This window comes from Caloenas nicobarica, chromosome 4 (assembly GCF_036013445.1).
Source record: "Caloenas nicobarica isolate bCalNic1 chromosome 4, bCalNic1.hap1, whole genome shotgun sequence".
Classification (NCBI taxonomy): Eukaryota; Metazoa; Chordata; class Aves; order Columbiformes; family Columbidae; genus Caloenas; species Caloenas nicobarica.
Genome location: NC_088248.1, coordinates 2,143,308 through 2,165,173, shown reverse-complemented (window position 1 = coordinate 2,165,173; position 21,866 = coordinate 2,143,308). Strand labels below are relative to the sequence as shown.

Sequence of the window (21,866 nt, the reverse complement as noted above, 5' to 3'; positions counted from 1 at the left end):
GATGCATGGTTTGATGGCAACACAAAGTTAAATGAAAAATGATTATTTCTGCTGTACACAGTCATGCAGGCACTATGTAATAATAAAGCTTCTTTCACACCAACGATCAACGTAACAAGAAATGAAGTGACAATGCACACAAAACCAGAAGTATGACTCGTCTGCTTGTGCATGGCAGTCCTAGTTAGAAAACAGTTACATACAACAAATGTCATGTTTGCACAGGACAAACGTCCTCAGAATGAGCCAGTTTATGCTAATGGAGAGAATCCACAATGCAGCATGCACACAACATGAAGATATTTCCACATACGATGTTTTTTTTAATTTCAGTCAAATAAAAACTATCCAAAGGTCTTTTTTTGCCAGCATCCTATTTCTTTCGGTCCTTAGTGTAACAGGTTAGAACGGATGTAGTAAAAACATATTATTAATTCTAGGGATAACTGCTCATTTAATTAATATTTAGAGATGTCATGAACTGCCTGGTAGTATCTTTCTGGTAGAAACAACTATAACATGCTGAAAATATACTACTGCAATAACATGTTAGTAAGTCATACTCATAAGTACCGCACAGGAATAAAAGTAAAAATAAGAAATGAGGCAATATGTCTAGATGGATATGCCCAAGTGGAAAAGTAAACTACTCGAGAAGTCTAAGGAGAAGACAGTGATGGAGCTAAAGCCAAAAAAAGTGGGAAAAGCATTATTTTCAGAAAAAGAACTTGTAGGATGAATAAGTGCTAATAACTAAACACCCTTCTTTCCTTCCCTTTCTTCTCTACTTCACCTCAAGACATTTAAGCCAAAGTTCGTAAATTTGGTAAATATTTTTAAGTATCTCACTTCAAAAGCAAGATAGTAACAGTATAGCTGCAGATACAAACCAGAAGAAGTTTGACAGAGAAATGTAGAAAGACAGAAAACTTAACAGGCAAGAAAAACATTGCATAGTTATTGCAGAGTATATTACAGGAAAACAATATTTTCGAAGATACAGAGACTACAGTTTTATATTAAGTTCTGGTCTATGAGGAAACTCAGCTACCATATCATGAAGCCACAATATTACTACAAATATTTAAACAACACACAGTTTATTCACGCGAGCAGTCAGAAGTCAACTTGCATTCCACAGAGCAAAACTAAAGATCATTCATGCTAATTGAGCACCACTACGGAATGTAAATTTTACTGGTTTTCATCCCTAGAGAGGGCAAAAATAAACGCATAATACCTGCTGATAATCAGACATGGAATTAAAGTAGATCATTGGAAACCTGTGTTTTCCATATGGCGAGTCTCACTTTCTGTCCCAGAACCCAGTTACTTTAGAAGTTTGTTCACATGAAAACATGCATCGCTTTCTGTATAGCGCCATAGACACTGGAATTCAAACAGCAAGTACCCAGGGGTTTGATGACGAGGCAATATGTTTGGGAATGGTTGGTGGGAGGCAATCATTAAAAGCAAACAAGTTCCAGCATAATATTTCGGTATTAATGGCTTGAAAGTTTGACTTTGTACAAGGACATCCTAAAACACACAGATTTTGAAATGGTATTTTGAAATTGTATACTAGGGAAATTAGACATAAGAAGAGGAGAAAATGATTGCCAGAGAAAGTTATGGGAAAGGAATTAGCATGCCAAGAACAACTTGGATGTCCAGATATGAATAGGTACACAGAAGTACAAGCAAAGCAAAGACTTCTATTTGATTTCTAAAGGGAGCTTTTAACATGATTTTGCATTAGAGAAAGGTATATTATGCATGAGTTTGCATTATTTCACTGTATATGTTAGAAAACAAACTCAGAAAATAAGAAATACATGGAGAAAAATAATCTAGTAGTAAAGATACAACAGCAGGTGGACATCAGTCTCCAAGTCGGGGGAGGCAGAAGCATGATGTATTTTCTGGTTTAGGTAGCGAAATGCATCTCATTTCACACCACCAAAGTATGCAATACGGTGGGTTTTACTCTCAGTATGAAAGACAAAGAACAAACAGAATAGCGGTTCTTAGATATGAAACCTATAATATCGGCATGAGGCAAACACAGGAAAGACATTGTAGAAATCACATCAGATTTTAGGAATTTCTACTCTGCATAGAAATAAAATTAAGAACAAATTCTTTTCATCCAAAGACTGATAAATATTGACAAAGTGGTGCTGAGTCAAAATTATCGTGGTGCCAGAAATAGAGAACTCAACTGTGATTGTTTAATTCTGCTTCTGAGACACATTTTAATGAAAACTCACGAGCAATTGCTCCTGCTGCAGAGCAGTTACGGGATGCCCGTGTGACACTTTGCAGCACCTATTCAGCCAGCGGCCACTGCTGGAGTTGCACCACTCAACATGATCTCGTAATCAGTCGCAAATGCTACTTGACTGTACCTATTCATCTTCTGCTCTGTTTTAGTAACCCGATCGACATGGAAGAAATCATGCCTTGATCTCTCAGTAAAATAAGGCTTTGCAAACAAAGGAAGGTGAAGGAGGTTAAATTGCCATTGATTATTTTAGACACATTAATCATTTCTAACAGTCTCCCACATCAACCTGTTGTGCACATGGTTCTTTCTGCACGACTCCCAACAGGTTTTAAATGATTCTCAGTACACATATTGGAAAACAATAAATTTAGGACTACTAGAAGGTGGATATCCCTTGACAATTTGTAGTATAAAGCAATTAGCTTTCTAAGAAACCTGGATTACTTTCTAATGTCTTCCCTTGAATACACTTGGCAGCTGGTTTGATATTTTTCTTTCCATTTAGTCAAGTAGCAAAGTGGCCATGTTAATCACTTCAGGAAAATGCAGCATTTTTCATCATGGAAGACCTTTTTCCTCCTTATCAAAACTCATTATAAACTTTATGTTTTAATTCCATAATTAAGTTTCACATTAGGTCGTTTTAAAACAGAAAAGAGATTCAGCAGCGTGCTTTCCACTTCAGACAGTTCTTTATGAGAAACATTATCTTTACTGCTAGAGACTTTAGCTTCCACTTGCTTGCTAATACTATGCTCTAAAGCAATTTCAGTTGAAAAATCTCAGTGTGCTGCCTGGGAGAAAACAGAAATCCATCCAAAGTATTATCCAACTATTTACAGGCGTTGCAGGAGACGGCATGAACTAAACTTTGCTGATCATCTTGATAGCCAGAATCCGACTGCAATCGTGTTGTAACATAAAATACACTATATAAGGCTCCACTCTGGTAACCTCTCAAATACTTACCCAAACCACCTGCCTAAGTCAAAGTCAGAACTTCCATTTTATTTTTAACAATGCATCTAAATGAACTCCAGTGCTAAAGAGCAGTCTCTCAACTGAAAAACAGAGCATTGCTTTCTTTGGGGGGCTAACCTGTCTTAGCTTTTTTTGTAATGCAAAATAGGCAACTATAAAGTTTATACAGTGAAACAAAATAATACGAAACAATATAAACCAAACTATTCACAGATCACTAACTTAGGGATTTCTGAAATACTACATTCCGAAGTGTATATCAATATTTGAATATTTGTACAACATTCATGAAATAATGCTACACAAATTTCTGATAACACTTTTATCTGACTATTGTCAGTTATTAAGTTTGCATTAAGGAGAAACAAAAGAGGGGACTTGTTTGTTTGTTTAGAATTACAGAAGCAAATCTGTAGTGATGATGGAATGAACTTAGATTTTCTGCTAACCTGTTAAACTAGATATCTTAAGTATTCAACGTATTCTGTTCTCAGAATGTGTGACTAACGGGATGAAAATCTTTTGCATTCTCCAAAGTGTTTTGTGCTTTTCTATTTAACATAATTTCACCTTAGCACAATATTCTTGTAGTTATACACACTTACACACACCCTGAATAAAATGATGTACAGATACTACTTGCCAGGGTTACAACTTGCTCTTTGAAGTCTCATGTAAAATAAGAATACAAGTGTAATTGGTTTCGAAAGAAACTCAGTTGAACCCATCATTACCTGTAAGAGCCTTCCTTTGAGGAAAAGTTGCACAATCTAATACATAAATGACCACAAGTTTTAATGATATTACTAAAAATGTTACACTATTTGCACACTCCTCTTCATTGAATTCCCTTCACGGTGATCACAGTAAGCATGTCTTATTCCCGTAGATTACTTCAGCTTTCTCTGTCACCTGTTCTTTGTAATGCAGTTTTCACAAGTACTTTGTACAAGATAAACACAGGCAGATATGTTGTTTGATACAAAAAAATCCTATGTTTCCATTGCATCACCCTGTGTAAGAAAATATACCATTGCAACCATGACATGAAAGAGGCTTTTAACCAGGGAAGGTTGGAAAATGTGTTCCACTAATGTTGAAGAGAATGCTGATAAAGAAAACGATTTTTAAAAATTGTTTTCATCATCTTTAATACTTAGATGTCAGCCAGAAAACTGTAGCTGTTTGGGAGAGAGGGTTCTAACTTCATTGCAAAATCAGCAATCTTCTATTTTACGGACAGAAAACCTCCCCCTGCCCCAAACTGCAAGGGAACACAGACTGGAAAAAGGAAAACAAACAAACCAAACCATGTCAACAGCAAGGATCTCTGCAGCATCAGATACCACATATTTGATTGGAAAGAGAACAACTAAATGCATAAATCACATCTGTTTAAAACAAACAAACGCAGACAAAAACCACCCAGCCAAACAAAAAAACAGAAAAACCCCCACAAACCAACCCCGCAAATTGCTTATTTTCATTCTTATTCAACATCTAAGATGTATTAAAGTAGCTGTTAAAGATAATTAGTCCCAGAAGAAACAGATATACACTGAAACAGGCAAAAATGTTTTCAAGTATTTTTGAATAATACAGTATTTTCAGTATTAATATATATACCTCACAGCTTCAGGAAGTTCCAACAGGGTTCCTATTTGGCAACCCAGGAACAAGAAATCAGTGCAGATAGGTACATTGAGTAAAGTACCGCCCCATTTGCCCTAAAAAAACCCAGAACAAACAACTCACAACCTACAAGTGTTGAGTAGTACATACAGAAATAACAACTAGATTTTTGTCCAAAGTATTTTACTTAAAAAAAAAGAAGTTAGTACTCCTAGCTTGAATCAGCTCAAAAGACAGTCTGAAAAAACACCCAAGTGAAGTTTGCTTCAAGAACTTTTCAGATTTAAAAGTAACATTTTCATGTTTCTCTCTTCAGAAGACTATCCAAAGATTCGGATGACAAAACATGCTGAAAAGAAGGTTTCAAAACCGGCTTTAATTCCACTGTTCTTTAAAAAAAACTGAAGCGGTATCTTGATACACATCAATGCAAAACCGCAGTCTTATTCTGCAGAATAGTCTTTAGTAAGAAGCATTGTTAGATTTTGCCCAAATCACAGAATAGAACTGTGCTAAATAGTCCACATTGTGGCATTCTTAATCAAAGATTACTCAAGAAAGCTCATATAAAGAAGTGAATTTCTTACACCTACGCAACCAACATCCCCAGAGGTAAAATACTTTCATTTAAAAAACCTGAAAACCCAATATATTTCTACAGTTAAGTAATCTTCCTTGACTATGTTCTTGCATAAGAATACATACCATCAACTTACCTCATAGCAGAAATTCTGACAGATGCTCTTGAGCAAACAAAACTTTAACATTACATGGCAAAATTGTATTTACTCCATTATTTTTCAGAATTCAAATATTGCTTGGACAGCATATGGTGATGATAAACATAATGACCTGATTAAATTGTCAGTGAGCATGTAAATGAATACTGAAAAAAATTAGAATCCACTAATACATATCATCCACGTTCACTTACGCTAATTCTCAGCTCTTTGTAAAGCATAAAATTAACAGGGCACTGGTATGTGGGCAAGTAGTTGCAATTATCTTCTCATGTTTCAGAACATATTTGAAAATCATTTAAGAGCAAAGGATGAGCGGTGTTCCAGCGAATCCCACTAGATCAATGCACGGACATAACAGCACAGGCGAACGGGCTGACAAAGTCTGAGCACCCACAAACATGATGAAAAATACTGGTTGATGCAGGTACTTACATCATGGCCAACGAGTTCTGTCTGCGTGGATTTATCTGCTTGGGAAGCAAGAGCCTTCTGCAAGCACTGCGCCTTTTCCTGGAAGAACAAAACAACACGTCACGGGCCGGTCGTGGTTTTGCTCACTGGGCTCTGCAGCTACAAATATCCAGATCAGTTAAAAACTCCCACGTGGACGGCTGCTCGGAAATGGATTTAGTATGGTGTGTTCTCGCTGCAAGGTTGATTTCCTTACTGTTATTTCCTTTTATCGTCTTTCTCATAGACAGGCAGTGGACTCAAAGTCCAGCTATGTGCTAGAGCTGCCCACGAGAATGTCACCAAAGCGTGATGCAAAGCAACCTTCTTACAGTTTGTCACCAAAGAGCATCCTACTGGAAAAGTCTACTTACGCTTAGTAGTCATTCGACTTCATCTCAGTTATGCTTCCCTAACTTGCACTACTTCATTTCTATAATTCTTGTTGCCAGAGTAAAGTAGCTGTTCCAAGAGGCATACTTTTTTATGAACTCATTTTAGTAATATAAAAGGTATTAGATATCGAAAACCACTATAAAATGTTCTTTCCAATATAAAACAACCCACTTCTTAAAATGATAAGTTGATACTTTAAATATAATTTCATGCTGCATTGACTATACCAATAGACAGACTTTATAATGAACTAATGTGACAAAATGTGAAGTTTAGATCTACGAAGTATAGAATACTATAAAAAGCAAGCTAAATGCAAAACTTCAGTGTAACTATTTCTGTGAAGTGTAGCAGAACTTCACACAAAAACACACCAAATGCACATTAATCCTGCTTTACAGCAATAAAAAGCATAAATCGACACTTTTTTTTAAACTATGTAATAAACTATTGTAAATATTTGGCAACATTTGCTCAATATTTTTAACACTGTCTGCTTTTGGCCATTAGGCTAATAGAAATGGGAAAGAGTAACAAACTGTCAGGTGCCCAGGTACTGGAAAAGGACTTTGGGAACTAAAAAGCTGTCCCTTCTTCTCAATTACAGCAAATCAGTCAAATAAAGATGTTTACAAGCCAAGTAGCATACTTTAACGTTAATTCATAACAAATAGGTTACCTGGCCATTATTTTTCCTACAGCAGCCTTCAATTGCCATCACATCGTTACTCCTAGAGACAGTTATTATTATAAAGCAACATTTTAAAGCAATTTTTCAAGTTCTGAAACTTCCTTGAGACCATCCTGCCATTTTAAAACACCAAAGTTATCTTCTTTCAGAGGCTTCCTAATGAAATTGAATAACGAGTGACTTTCTCAGTGTGTGGCCCAGTCTTCAATGAGGGCGGTGAGAGCCTGGCCCAGGTGCCCAGAGAGGTGGTGGCTGAACCATCCCTGGGGACATCCCCGGCCAGGCTGGACGGGGCTCTGAGTGACCTGAGCTGGTGCAGATGGCCCTGCTCGTGGCAGGGGGGCACTGGGGGGGCTGGGGAGGGCCCTCCAACCCAAACTATTCCATGGTTCATACCATTAAATGCAGAAGCTGCACCCTATCACCTTCTCCCCAACCACCCAAAAGCTTCCAAAAGCTTTTTTGTAAGTCGAATGGATTTTTAGAAAGTCAAAATACAGGGTGTTTCAAAAAGATGGACCCAATTTGAAATCACTGTTGCTCTGAAACTGGGCCCATCTTTTTGAAACACCCTGTACAGTATAAGCTGCTTCCTTAATGACCCACTTTCCTTTTGAGCTATTTCGTGGAGCCACAGAAGGTTAAGTAGTCCCATCGTCCTGCTTTCTGCCCTTTCATTGTGTGTATCTGAGAGAAGTCAGCTCCACCTTCCCTATAAAATATTAGGCAGTAAAAAGATTGCAAACAGACCCTTCCTTATCCTCCTCCTTTTCAGGGTAAATAAAACAGGTGCCTTTGCCTCCCTCTGTAATGCCGGGTGCTCTGACCCCTAAGCATCACAGTGGGCCAGTGAAAGGAACCTCTCTACAGACCAAGGAGGAACAAAATCATCTATTTTTGAGATGTTTTTAGATTTTTAAAATCAGACAGAGTACTTCCGGGTGACTTTTAAAATAGAGCATAAATGACCATCTTTTCTTACCCTTCTGTGTGTTGTTATTCCCTCTTATTAAAATAAACAGCATTAAGACTACACTTGCAAGGTGACAGGGATAAGAGCATGAAAAATTCTCATTCCCTGGGTTCACCCTAATTAGCAAAAAGGCAAGAAGAACTGTTGGCAATTTTTAAGTCAGACAACTCATAGCAACACTGCTAGCAACACTCATCGCAACCCCTCTCGTGTGTGTTGGAAGGAGAGAGAGAGAAACTACGGGGAAGGACATTTTCTTCACTTGTTGTTGCTTAAATTACTGAGATTACTAACTGGAGTATTTCAGCAGCTGTGGTGAAAAGCATTAGACCACGACTAATAAAGCTATTCCTTCACATGGGAATAAGTTCACATGTAGTTTATATCTCAAACTGCCTCTAGAACAAGAGTGTCATTATTTATAAACTTATTTTATTACTACTTTTGTAACCTGTCACTGAGAGGTGTTGAAATAGGAAGATAACTGGAAGATACCTTTTTTTTCATAGGTTTGGACTGTGAACAGGTCAATATTCTTTTTTGTGTCCATTCTCTTACCCTATTTCCTATCGGTGACTGCACGGTGACCACTTGTGGTGCTTTGTTTAATTGCAAATTACAAAAAGAAAATGGTCACACTAAATTATACAGCAAAACTTATCATTCCAGCTGTTTTGGAGGCACTGGAAGTCTCTTGGCCACTACAGCTGTGGCTCTAGTCACTAAGGAATCTATTTTATCTAGTTGACAACATATTAAAGATTTTTTTTTTCCTAAGAGCCGTTCCACCTTTATTCTTACTTAGATTAAAAAAATCTCACAGTTTAACTTTTTCAATTCAAATCTCTTCATAGTCAAATGACTCAACCTCTCTCTCCTATAGCCTGCACAGACTGTGTGACTTTATGAAGACAAATCTGTTTTATTTCGGTTTTCTCTCTGCACACATCCAACCCAGCCTACAATTGTCAGCAGCAGCGCTGCAGTCACATTTACAACTTACGTAGGATTGTTTCCCTCGCTTCAGGCATTTACCCCACTGTGAATAACAACTTACGTTTGCCACAGAACTCAGGGAGAAAAGCTTTTTTTTTTTTCCAAAAGGTGTATAAAAATGCAAAGCCTTTTAATTCTGATGTGCTTTGGGATTTAACTTAATCAACAGCAGCAGTTAGGCAGTGAGAGCAAAGGGATAATAAGCAGCACAAAAACCTGCTCTCCGACATCTATTCTAATTTGCAGGCTACAATAAGCTCCAGAATTGACTACATGGCAGTCACTTCAACAGAAATTGAGTCCCTATTGGTTTGAGTCTCAATCTGGGAGAAAAATGTAACGTATATAGCGTAGCTCTAGTGATCAGCTGTGGTACAGCTGAATCACATCACACTTTTAAACGCTTTGTGAAGCCCAGAGAAAGCCCAGCTGGCTCTGGAGCGCGGGCTAAGAAAGCAACTGCAGCACAGTCCAACACTCAACAGATGAAATACTAAGAACTAAGGTGCAAAAAAGCCATAACGAATCCCGAGGCATTACTCTGGAGTCACAGCGGCAATGAGTGTGATCATCTCCAGGGAGACCAGCCCATCGTTCAGGAGAAAAACATGGGACAACCTGGTGGGAATGCACCGTAACATGCACAAACAGAGGTTTTGGTGAGGGTTTCTGTTCTGTCAAGTCACTGCAAATGACAAAGACCAAAACAACATGGAGTTTCAGTGAATGTTTCATAGCCTTCACATAGGACTCTTACACAAAGTGTAAGTTTTTCTGTAAAACGCAAAGTCCTATGCATATGCTAAGTATAGCATCTGGAATGCAGGACTATGTCCCTTCTGCTTTGATTTCTATCAAAACACAGTATCAAGGCATTAATCAAGAAAGGATAAGAAAAGCCTGTCTCCAAGTGGTTTGCAACACTTCAATGGTTACCGCCAAGTCTGAATTTACTAAAAAAACCCCAAACAAACAAACAAACCACCACAACACCACCACAAAACACCCCAAACCAAACCAACCAACCAACAAATCCCAAACAAAACCAAACACAAAGAAACAAAACCCAACCCCAACACCCCCCCCAACATTCTAAAAGTGTAATCATGCCATCCTAACAGCCTGTTGAAGAGGAAAAATATTTAGGAAGATTTCAAGCCTTATTGAAATTACAAGCCCTGCTACAGTCATGCCAGCTAATCTTACAGTAATGCAAAGGTTCACTAGATCGTAGTCAGAGAGGGTTATTACAATTATTTTTGAAACAGTTTTGAAATTCTTATCACCCTAAGTATTTTCAACTTTTCCTCCTCAAGCTCTACAAGAGGAAATCGCTCCTGTTTTTCTGAGTGCTGTACAACCTTACCAGTGAAAACTCCAGCTTCGAGCGCACAGGCTGTATAATCACAGACAGAAAATAGAAAAAAGTGAATATCCTGGTTCACCGAGCTGATAAATACCAGAGACAGTAAAAGAGCCTTAAAAATTTTATCTTCTGACTCCTATTTATTTGACCGGACCACGCTGTATCCTAAACATTACCATTACCCCTGCTGTATGTATTGCAAAATTAAAACTAAATGCTTATGGGGACATGAGACCACCATAAGGATTTTGCAAATGTACCTGAGCTTTTAACTTCATTGTTACAAAGCATCTTTGGAAGATGCTTTAAGATACAGCATTAAACAGTGGCAGATATATGTTTATGCTATGAAAAAAAAATATTGTATTTATTGGACCAGGGGGATCTTTTTGAAAAATAAACATATCTTAATTAAATATTTCTTGTTTTATCAGTTGCATTAGAGAGTAAAAGACTCCATTTCCAGGTGGTATTACAATTTATAATTTATATTTTACAGCAATACCTGATAATTGTTTATTACTATCATTTACTCCTTCAGTAAAGTTGTATAGCAAGAAGTCAATTCCTTACTGGTTATATTTCCAAAATAAATCCATACTACTCTAAGACATCAGTTTATGTACACACATCACTGAAAGAAGGTATGGAGGAACTTTTTTTCTACTTATCACAGCTCTAAAATTAAAAAAAAAAATACAAATGACACATACATGTATGGCCCAGACGTGGCCATGCATGCTTTTAATAATGCAATACAACAAAGAATTCATATGGTCACACTCCATGAGTAATGTGGCCATAAGAAGTAGTGATGACCTTAACGCTCCTCCAACAAAAACAACCACCGCCCTAAACTGAGAAAGTTATGGAAAGAGAACCAAAAACAAGCGGTAGTGTGATCATAAAAACCCTCAAAAGGCTGACACATCAAGCAGAGTCATTCATGCAGAAATTATACCTACAAGTACAGTTTTGAACTTCTAATAAGCATTGTTGCTAGTCTTAATTTTTGTTATGGTGGTATGCAAATGTCCAAGACGACATCCTGCATCTTATACTAGCTCATCTAATAAAGAATTAGCTCTCTCTCAACCCATATGTCTTTAGATTATCACCACTACACCACCACTAGGACTACCTAGATAAATACAATCCCGTCCCAAAATAGAAGACACTCAACAGACAAGCCTGGGAGAAAAAGTTACCCCAGTTTGACAATTTGGAAATTGTGATACAGGGACACTAAGTCTCACAGCGGCAAGACACAAAGAAACCCCACATCGGTGCTATTCACTTGATCTTCCTACAAATATTTGAAGAAAACTAGTCAAAAGGTGATTTATTTTTCAAGGCCGTGCATGAAGCCACCTGCAGAGTTATAGAGTGCTGCACAAATCCACAGCCCCGATCTTACATCCCCTGTTCCTTACACCATCAAATTTCAACATATTCACTTCATCTATGAATTTCTTGGCTCAGTTACCTTCTCAGAGTCCACAACAGCGAACAGCACTCAGTATAATTACGTGCAAGGTTACTGCAAAGCAGGACTACACATTCACGTTCAAAAATCCAACTCGCACACCTTTGATTCACAATATTTCAGCATTTTTTTCTAAATGGACACTGCATGTAGAGCAGTGAGATTCCCTTCAGTTACAGCTCTCATTCTTTTAACAGAACAGTGTTAAATAGCCTGTTTGTTTACCCAGCAATTGTTAACCCATCAGCTGCAAAATCCTTGATCAAGAATGAGGTTTTACCTCATTTAAATTGTGCTTTTTCTAAGTTTACTAGCTGAAAATGGAGATGAGACATGTCAAGGCTCTATTTAAATTTCTTATAAGCCACACAAGCCCAGTGGTCAGATGTTTTATAAACAGCTGCACGTTAGAAAATTACTATCCTAAACCTTAAACAAGGATATAAACATATTTATTTCAAGTATTTGTCTCGTGAGAGTAGCACGCTACCTTTCTCATAGCACAGCAAGAATTAACTCCTATAAGAACCCAGATTAGGCCGAAATGGATTAGACAGCTCATTCCCGCACTTCTACTTTCATTCAAATCTGCTGCCGCCACATGGATTTCGGCTGGCAGAGTTGTGCTGGCACGTCACAAAACTAACACGAAAATGAGCGCAAACCTGGCAACTTCGGCAAACAAAGGCAGCACCCGGTTTACAACCTTGGGTTTTTTCTTCCTTTATTCCTTTTTAGAGCAACCACATTTATCACTTGCATGGCACACCTGATTTTCTCCCATGTTTGCTTTGGTAACCATCAGTATTCACTGAAGGAAGCTCTCTTTAAACAAACGCAATACATTACGAAAATCCCATAGCAATAACTTACAGATGATTCTGCAACCCATTTACTATAACATTTTACCTACGGAAGTTAATAAAATAACTTTCAAAAATAAAGGTACTCGTTAACATTTTGTTATGTTTTCCTTCCCTGTCACGTGAAATGATGCTGTTACACACTTCGTCCTTCAGGCCTCTAAGTGGAGATGTTTAAGTGCATTCCCTGTCAACTGTTTCTGTTGCTTTGCAGTTTCTTTTCCCTCTGTGCACGCAGGGACTTGGGTGGGATGTGATTAATGTCAGCGCCGGCCACTTTGCACCGAGATTTAATGGCACGTGCATTAGGAAGAGCCCAGGAATCATTAACTCAGCACATTTCAAATTGCAACTGATGTTTGTTGAAGGCTTCTGGTATTAATTAAACCTCACACAGCTAAGTGCTTATGATAATTTTACAGATTGCTGTCCTGAGGAATGAGATTCACATTGGTGGCATTAGAAGCATATACTATAAAGGGTCATTTTCAAGTCACCCCAGCAACAACTGCATGGGGCAGATTTTGATAATTTGTTGGTCAAATGAATAGAAAAAATAAGCATATAAGTCAAATAATTGCTGCCACCACGGAAACAAACAAAAACATGCACCAATCTTTGTGATAAATAAGTCTGTAGTTTCATTTGCTGATATCAATGTGTGATCCCTGTATCACTGTAAACATACCCAGCAACACTGAAAACAACCCACAGCTGCCATTCTTGGAGTTTTTCCCTCCGCGACATCATGCCAATTATTCAATAAGATATTTGTACATTCTGGCAAGTATTTTGGCTAGAACCACCAACTTGGGCTTAGCGCTGCCAGGACAGAACAACTGTGTGACTCGCTCTTGTTCTGTGCTCACATGCAGCCCATTAAGTGCGCAGATTCACACGCGCACCCTGGAAGCGGTCGTGCTGCCTGTCCGCCTGTTCCTCAACAATCATTTATTACAGTGGTCAATATTAACTAGTCCAAGCAACAGAGCTGTATTGCTCATGAAAAAGCTCCAGCCGCTACACCGGCCTCTCAGATGCACCGCAAAGACTTTTTCCTAGGCAATTATTTGCTTAAGCAATGACCCAAAGGCACTTTTACCCTTTGTGAACCTGCTCTCCAGGGAAGCCACAGCATGGGGTTTGCCGGTAATTGACACTGGTTATTAAATTAGATACCTTTTTACTGTGAATTTAGGTTCATCACTCATGCCCTCCACTCTTACTCGCTTACCTCAATCGAGATACCAAAAAATAAATGCATGGTGCATCATATTTAATTCAATAAAACAAAACCAACGTGCTTTAATATGCATTATCATGATAATCCAAATACTTTTGCACACCAGAGGCTCACAAGTAATGTTCAGCAGCTTTGTATGGCTTTGCCAAAGCAGAATTATTTTGATCAGACAATAAAATTTGCTTTCACTTTTACAAAACCAAAGCAATCCAAACCAGCCTTTGTATTTTTGATGATACTTGACAGGCTATGACACAGGAATATTCCAGCAAAGGATGGGAGAGAAGCACAATCAATCTCCTTTTCTTTGAAACATTTCTTTAACTGATTCAGAAACTTTCTCCGTGATGGAAGTTTGACTTCATGAAAGCTGTGGGACTTACGAATTCTACAGCAAATCACCGAGATGCTGGAACTTAGTCGAGCATTTATAGCACTAACATGTTGATTTCAATGGATAAAACTAATAAAATGTGTAGCCAAATATTTTCAGCCCTGTATAAAAGCTGTAATTTTCCAAGCACCCGCAAAAGATACTAACAATTCTTATATTGTACAAGGAAAGTGACTGTTACACTCTTGGTTTTAATATGATGCACAGGTACAAAGAAACTATAGCAAAAAGATGCTGAAATAAGTTTTTTCTTTCTGTTTTTGGAAGCTTCACGGGATCTTCAGGAAAGAGCACTGAAAACAGATCTCTCCTTTTTTCTCACTTCTAAAAATACCATTTCTCACCATTGAAGCAAGTGCTAACTAGACCTCTATTTCCCATTGTCACATATCATAAGCAAAGCACATTGCTATGGTCCCAAGATTAACGCTATAATGGAACCAAGTAGATGACACATAATCATGATCATACCAGCTGTCACATAAAACTGTTTGATATATTGATATATTCATAAAAACGTAAGAATTACATCACACAAGTCTAAAGAGACACCCTGATAGTATCTTAGAGAGCTTTTCAGAGAAAGGCAGAATAAATTCTCATTTTGTTTCAGAAAACAAGAGAAAAAGAGATAAAGGTGAACCTATGGCACTTGAGAAACATTAATAGCCAGTTTATACCTTAACAAAAACTCAATGTACCAAATAAACTCTCTTTATTCGCTCATAATCGGCCTGATTGTACACTATTGTTGATAAAATTGTTTTGCTAAAATTTTTTACAAGTGTTCTTTGATGCTGCCCCAGCGCTGTCTCAGCTCCTAATGTGTGCCTACCATCCCAAAAGGATTTGTTTGTAAACGTTGCTTATAGATAAGCCAGTGTTGCCTAGGAAAATGTCTCATTTCTCAACACATTCTACACACTACAGTATCTTGTAAAGATGCAGAAGGGAGCTGAATCCTGTCTGAGACAGCATTTGTTTCCCTATCAGAATTTGCACACAAGTCAAAGTCAAGAAAGACAGTGACTACTTTCTGAAGTGCCAAAACTGCAACCAACCTGTAAAAGATTTGGTTTTGGCAGCCTAAGTGTCCAGTTCTACCACAGGGACTATGGTAGACATTACAAACGGATGAATTTTCCTCATTTGTGTTCTTCTGAGTGGATTTAATTTCTATTCTAGTCTTAGCTCGTTCTCTTATGGCACTACAGAGATCTTCTGTGCCATCTGATTCCATAATATATATTCAGCTCAGCTCCATTCATCTGCAACGTTTTAACTGCTGCTCAGACTGCCACGTTCCATTAGTTCTCTCTTTTCTTTATTTACCAGTCCTGATGGCAGTCACTGCACTGACTCTGAACTAGAAGAAAACCACACCATGCAGAGACCTCGTCAAAGCAGTGACACACAACACACCTTCCTGGAGAGGAGGAGACTGGAGCTGCTCTCCCAGAGCCTCAGGTGGTACCAGCTGAAACTTTGCTTGCTTTAGTTTTTTCTTACTGTTTTTGGATAGACAGTGACCCAATAGTGCAGTCTATTCCACTACTGAACTTTAATAGGGGAAAACCAACAACAAACCAAACCAAACAACACATACCCACAAAAAAAAAACCCAAAACACACACAAAAACCCAACCAATAACAAAAAAAGAACAAACCAACCAAACCAAAACAAACAGAATTGCCAATACAACTTCTTTATGATCAGGATAGTTAAGAACAGGGCGCAAACACTACAAAGCTAACCTTCTGACACAAAATTCTCTGTTCTATTCAGCTGAGTTCATCTCTTCTTGTGTCTTTTCACTCGTAATTTCTCCAAGTAGACCTATTCCTTCCCTACTTCTACCTTTTTCTGATCCTCTCCTTCCCTGCTACAGGATGACTAATAACCTTTGTTCTTTCTCTGCCAGCGAGACAGTTTGCTCTTCCCTTTAGACTTCAGCTGCTGACACATGTGACCCTGAAATCCAAGGTCTCTCCTCATTACAACAACTTCATCTCCAGGGGCAGTCACAGCAACTGTTGCTCAAGTGCCAGGGCTGGCACTCTCGTCAGAGTTCTTAGTAAAGGTGTCACGGGGAAGACAAAAATGGAATTCAAGTCACTACAAAAGTTGGCTTTGAACTGATGTTTTTATGGCTTAAGAACATCGTGATGCATGAAAATACAAACACATAGTGTATCCTCTTTGCCTTTTTTTTTTTTTTTTCACAGCAAAGGGAGCATCTGTTTTCTCCATCACAAAATAATTTGCTTTATATTATGTCCTAAATGTGCAGCTAAACTTTTAAGTCAAGGTCGGTAATCCTCGAGAGATGGAGTCCTCTACAAGTCATGCCCTAGGAGCCAGTTGGTGTTGATTCCTAGAAAATTAGCTCATCATGGCAAGAAAAAAAAAATACAGGTCTATGCTGTATGCTGACCCTGCATGGTGCAGAACAGACAGGATAGAAATAGACTGAGTTTATTATAATCTTTTTCTCAATACACACATATATGCGCATTTACATAGGTGAAAAAGATCATCCCTGTGATGGTGGCTGGCAGGTGGTGCCTTCCACTGGTGGAAGCCATGCACCATTATACCTTCCTGTGTTCTTGATATCATCTAAAGAGAAAAAACACTCCGGAAGTTGCAGTCTAAATCACTTTTAGCTGCAAAGACACCATTACAGAATCCAGTTGCGTGAGTACTGTGAGATGACCTCAGCTTTCAACAGTTTTGCAACCTTCTCAACATGATGCAAAGTTTGCGGTCCCTCACTAGCAGGACATGCACTCTGCAGCTCTAGTGCCCCTGGCCAAATATATCAACGTAACATCAATACTACAACAGTCTCAAATACTGAAGTTATACCTGGTGAAGTGTAATTACCTCTTTTGGAGTCTTGGAAAAGTCTAAAGATTTTAAATTGAATTTACCACACACTTTTATTGATACATTTTCAGAAAGAAAAAATAAAATGCTCCAAATTGCTTTGGTTTTGATGCTACCATTCCAGGGAAATCTTGAAATTGGACATAATGAGAGATCCAAGGTCAGAAGGGAGAGAAGGACTTGTACTCTACCGTACTTCTCTCATTCACCCTTTTCTCTTCCAAGTTTTATTCATTTTGCAGTTCAAAAAGGTAGTCACCAGAAATTCAATGTTCTATACCAATGATTTTTACCAAATTGCCTTGCAGTACAGGTCACATAGTTCGCATACTCCCTTCTCTTATGTCTGCTCTTGGGATTCGACTGACTGCTTTACACAGATGGTTTCTTTATCCATCTCTCAATTTCTGTTCCCTACAGTTACTGCGTGGCAGTATAAGGATGCCACTCTGCAAAGAACAATAATTCTGGTTTCCCCAAGTGTACTGTGTAGCTACAATCTGCCAGGTTAGCATATCCAGCTTATCACTTCATTCCTTGTCCAAAAAAAGAAGCTTTAAAATCATGTGTATTCTTTAGACTCCTTTTGCAATTGCAAACCACGAGGACAACATCATGTTTTAACCGCCAGCACAAATATCAGAATACTCCACTGCAACATCCAATTAAAAGCTTTTGTGGAAAATCCTAGAGAAAAACATTAACATCTTCCTGCATGCTTGGAAAAAAAAAAAAAGACAAAAAACCCAATCAGTCTCCAAAACTTGGCTGTAGGATAAATTCATGCCCTTAAACCAAAAGAGACAAGAAAGGGGAGTTAAGTACTTTACTTTCTATAGCATCAGATTAAAATAACATTTACATACTCACAACACAACTTAGTGTCACCAACTGAATTAAGTTTTCAAAAGCCAATGAGCAACAATTGTTGCTGTCAACCTGTCAAGCAAAACCAAATTTAATGAAAAACTGAAGCACTAGCACAGAAGTAGAGGCATTAAAAAAATAAACATGAATACAAGAAATCAAACTGCAGGGAATGAAGGATATTTTAAAAAATATTATGAAAACCATATCCTAGAGATTGGAGAGCAGGTGCTTTGTGAAAAAAAACTAATCCAGTGAACACAACCGCCTGTTTATTTTTATTTACATAAATATTTAACAGATATTATTACAGGTATGTAATGTTTCTTTCATAGATTGAAGTAAATCCAATAAATAAGCTAATGAATGTACCTTTTCTTTCTTATTAACACAGTAACTTTCAATTAAATTCTCTATTATTAAAACGGTGGAAAGAAACAGGATGAAAATGCTCTAATGCAGCATCACCTTAGGTCATTAATTCACATTATGGCAACAAGTCTTGAATCTACAAAGGGTGAAGCCAATTAAGGTTGATATAAACATTGAATTTGCACCACATTTGCACTTGGGCACCACATTGTGAAACCAAATATTATCAACCAAAATCAGTGCTACACCAGCACTGAAGTTTCAGGTGTAAAACATGAAAAACACTATTCTGAATTTCACACAGATGTCAAAGTACTTGAAGGACCATATTCCTAATACCACATCAGTATTGAAGTCAAAAGAGAAACTTGCAAGTACTTGCAATTTAAGAAATAGAGGCTTGGCTTTACAGTCAGAGGGATTTAGTCTCTCAATAATTATTCCTGCTATGCATTTTTACACTGCGTTAATCATCTAATCACATGATTTTAATGTTTTCTTAAGTTCCATATAAGATAACATATCTGGGAGAAAAGAAATATCATACTTGGTTTTCCAAGAGCAAAGAAATAGGCAAGGAGAAACAAAGTATAGAAGGAGCAAAGAAAAAAGCTGTTTTACTGTTACAAGAGAAAAAGTTTTAAAAAATGGTTAAAATAAGTATCTGGAAATTCAGGGAACCATGAACGACAGTAATGAAGGAGACCCAGCCATTGCTTATTAACCGAAAGCATAAAGATATTCTACACCAGATGCCAAGTAGCAGAAAACCTATCAGCAACAGCACTTTTATGGACTTTGTTTTGGAATAAAAGAGTTGCTCTGTGAATAGATTTCTCGTTCAACTAGGAAACCCCTGAAATGTGGACAAGAGAGCAGCCATACTGACTCCTGTTCTTAAAAAGCAATGAAGTTTAATGGGATAGATGGATTAGAAATTAAGTTTATGAATTACATGAAATACACACTTCCATAGAAACATGTATGAAAGACCCCAGAAGATCTGCCTACCCAGAAGACAGTCTGTATTTAATTTCCTTCTGAAAATTTCAGACAGCTAGACTGTTTTGGTCTTCCTTATTATACTGTATTATTTTTAAGTGAAACTGATTGAACATCCTTTGCTAATCTGTTCTACCCTGTCAAATTCTATTCCACTAAATTCCACAGATTACATTTAAGATATCCAAATAAAGGAAATTTGCAAATCAGAAGGCACCACGTGCATTGACCTTCGCTCTTCTTTTGAATTTGCAGTATGGTTCATTTTAGTCAAGCTGTTGAAACATTTGTGCTATAATGGATCAAATTAAGGCAACCAGCTGTGATGTTTAATTTAAGCTAAAAGTTTATGATCTACAACTCCACAATACCTTAGGGAATAACTGATGTTTCATGTTATTGAACTAAACGCAGTTACAAAATAGTTACAATCGTCCCTACATTTTACTCCGAGCTCATTGTCATTTAAGCTTTGGGTCTGTAAAGAGCACAAGCATTCAGTCAAACCTGGGTATTATAAAGGACAAATGAATAACCAGTCCCAGCCTTTGCTGAATACACAGATTTCAAGCCTTCTGCTCTAATGCGTTGTTAGATTACTCTTCTATTTTATCCTTCCTTATGTGTAATGGAGTTTCTCCATTTGTGAGAATTACAATAAGTCATTAGCTATTCTGTCATAATGCGCCATTTTTAGCAGATATTTCATCCAAACAGATATGGTACATAGAGTTGAATAACTGGAACAAAAACAACAAAAAAACCCCAGGCATTTTCTAGCTATGAAGCACTCTTGAAAGAAAAATCCCTCCAACAATCGTCAAACCATTGTACTGTTCTTGAAAATGGCAATGTATAAAAGGAGAAAGAAATTGCACTTTATGAATGATTAAGTAACAGTTACCTCTTGGAATGTCTTGCGAGATTAATAAAGAAGAGAAAAACTAAGGCATGCTTATATATCAGATGAAAAAATTGTGAAAACTAATGTAATGGAAGTTGAAACTTCAGGTTACCCATGTAGAAATGAACCAAGGCAGCCAGAATATTGACATATGGCAAATCATCATGCATGGTAACTAGCTCACTACTTTGTTCATCTGTGGTTGGCTATTCTTTTAAAAAGTTTAAGATATAGATGTGATGGTTTAGAAATGAAGGATACGTAAGACACATGCTCCAACTAGAAAGATACATTGATAATTCTGACCATAACGATGTGCCCGCAGTGAACTGGAAAGCTGCAAGTATTACGTATTACTGCAAGAACATTGAGAAAATCTCCACCTTTAACATGCAGAAACTACTCCCAGGAATTTTAAATACATGTTAATAAAATAGATCCCCATTTTTATTTCTCTAAATTCATATTAATGAATTTAGCAAAGAATCTGCTACTACAGATTCAACTACATGCTGTTTGATACCACTCTGGAGTTAGAAGGGTCTGCTGTATTAACATTGGAAAACTGGAGATCACCTGGTACAACATAAATGTCTGTTTTCCACAACAAGATTTCAAAATCTGTCCTACTGACTCAGGAAAAAAACCAACACAAAACCTCAAAACAAACGAATCCAACCTCAGCCTAAGATGGCTTATAATGTTCTAAACAATTGCTTAAAGGATTTTAAAAGTGAAAACTTGGTGCTGAATACTTGGCTTGATCCTTCATAACACAATTATGAAGTGACAATCATTAAAACACTCATACAAAAGTTTACGTAAACCATATGCCATCTGTACAATCTCAAACAAGCACTGTGATTCCACAGTGAGAACTGGAAGCTGTGAAAAAGCAAAGTACTTTGTGGATTCAAGATGTTGGAAGGCACGGCTTTAATAGTTACAACATTTCCAACTGATGGCAGTCTTTCATTCAAGCAGACACTAGTTACAGCCTGAAAGGAACAAAAACAACCCAACAAACTACAAAATAAAGACCCACAATAATTATACTAAACCACAAAATACTTGACACTCAATTCCTCTTTTGTTTGCCTGCCAAATACTCGAGTCAGAATTTTATGTTACTCTGGCAACAGTGACTTAGATGAAGTGCCTGTAAAAATAGGCTTTAAAAAAAAAAAAAAAACCCACACACAACAAAAACAACACACAAGCAGAAAATGAATCTGTATTTTTCAGTTTTCAAAGTAAAAACCAAAAATCCCTGAGTTGAAGCATTCTGTTTTAAAATGCAATTTTTTATACTTAACAAACACCTAGAATA

The 21,866-nt window shown here is 37.4% G+C and overlaps 1 protein-coding gene across 1 annotated transcript in view; it reads right to left on the bottom strand.

The window, feature by feature from the left end:
- CCSER1 (coiled-coil serine rich protein 1) overlaps positions 1-21,866 on the bottom strand; it is a 441,008-nt gene that overhangs the window by 156,738 nt on the left and 262,404 nt on the right. The window contains exon 9 of the mRNA XM_065634301.1: positions 6,076-6,153. Within this exon, the coding sequence (XP_065490373.1) occupies positions 6,076-6,153 (78 nt within the window). The remainder of the gene's footprint in view (positions 1-6,075; positions 6,154-21,866) is intronic.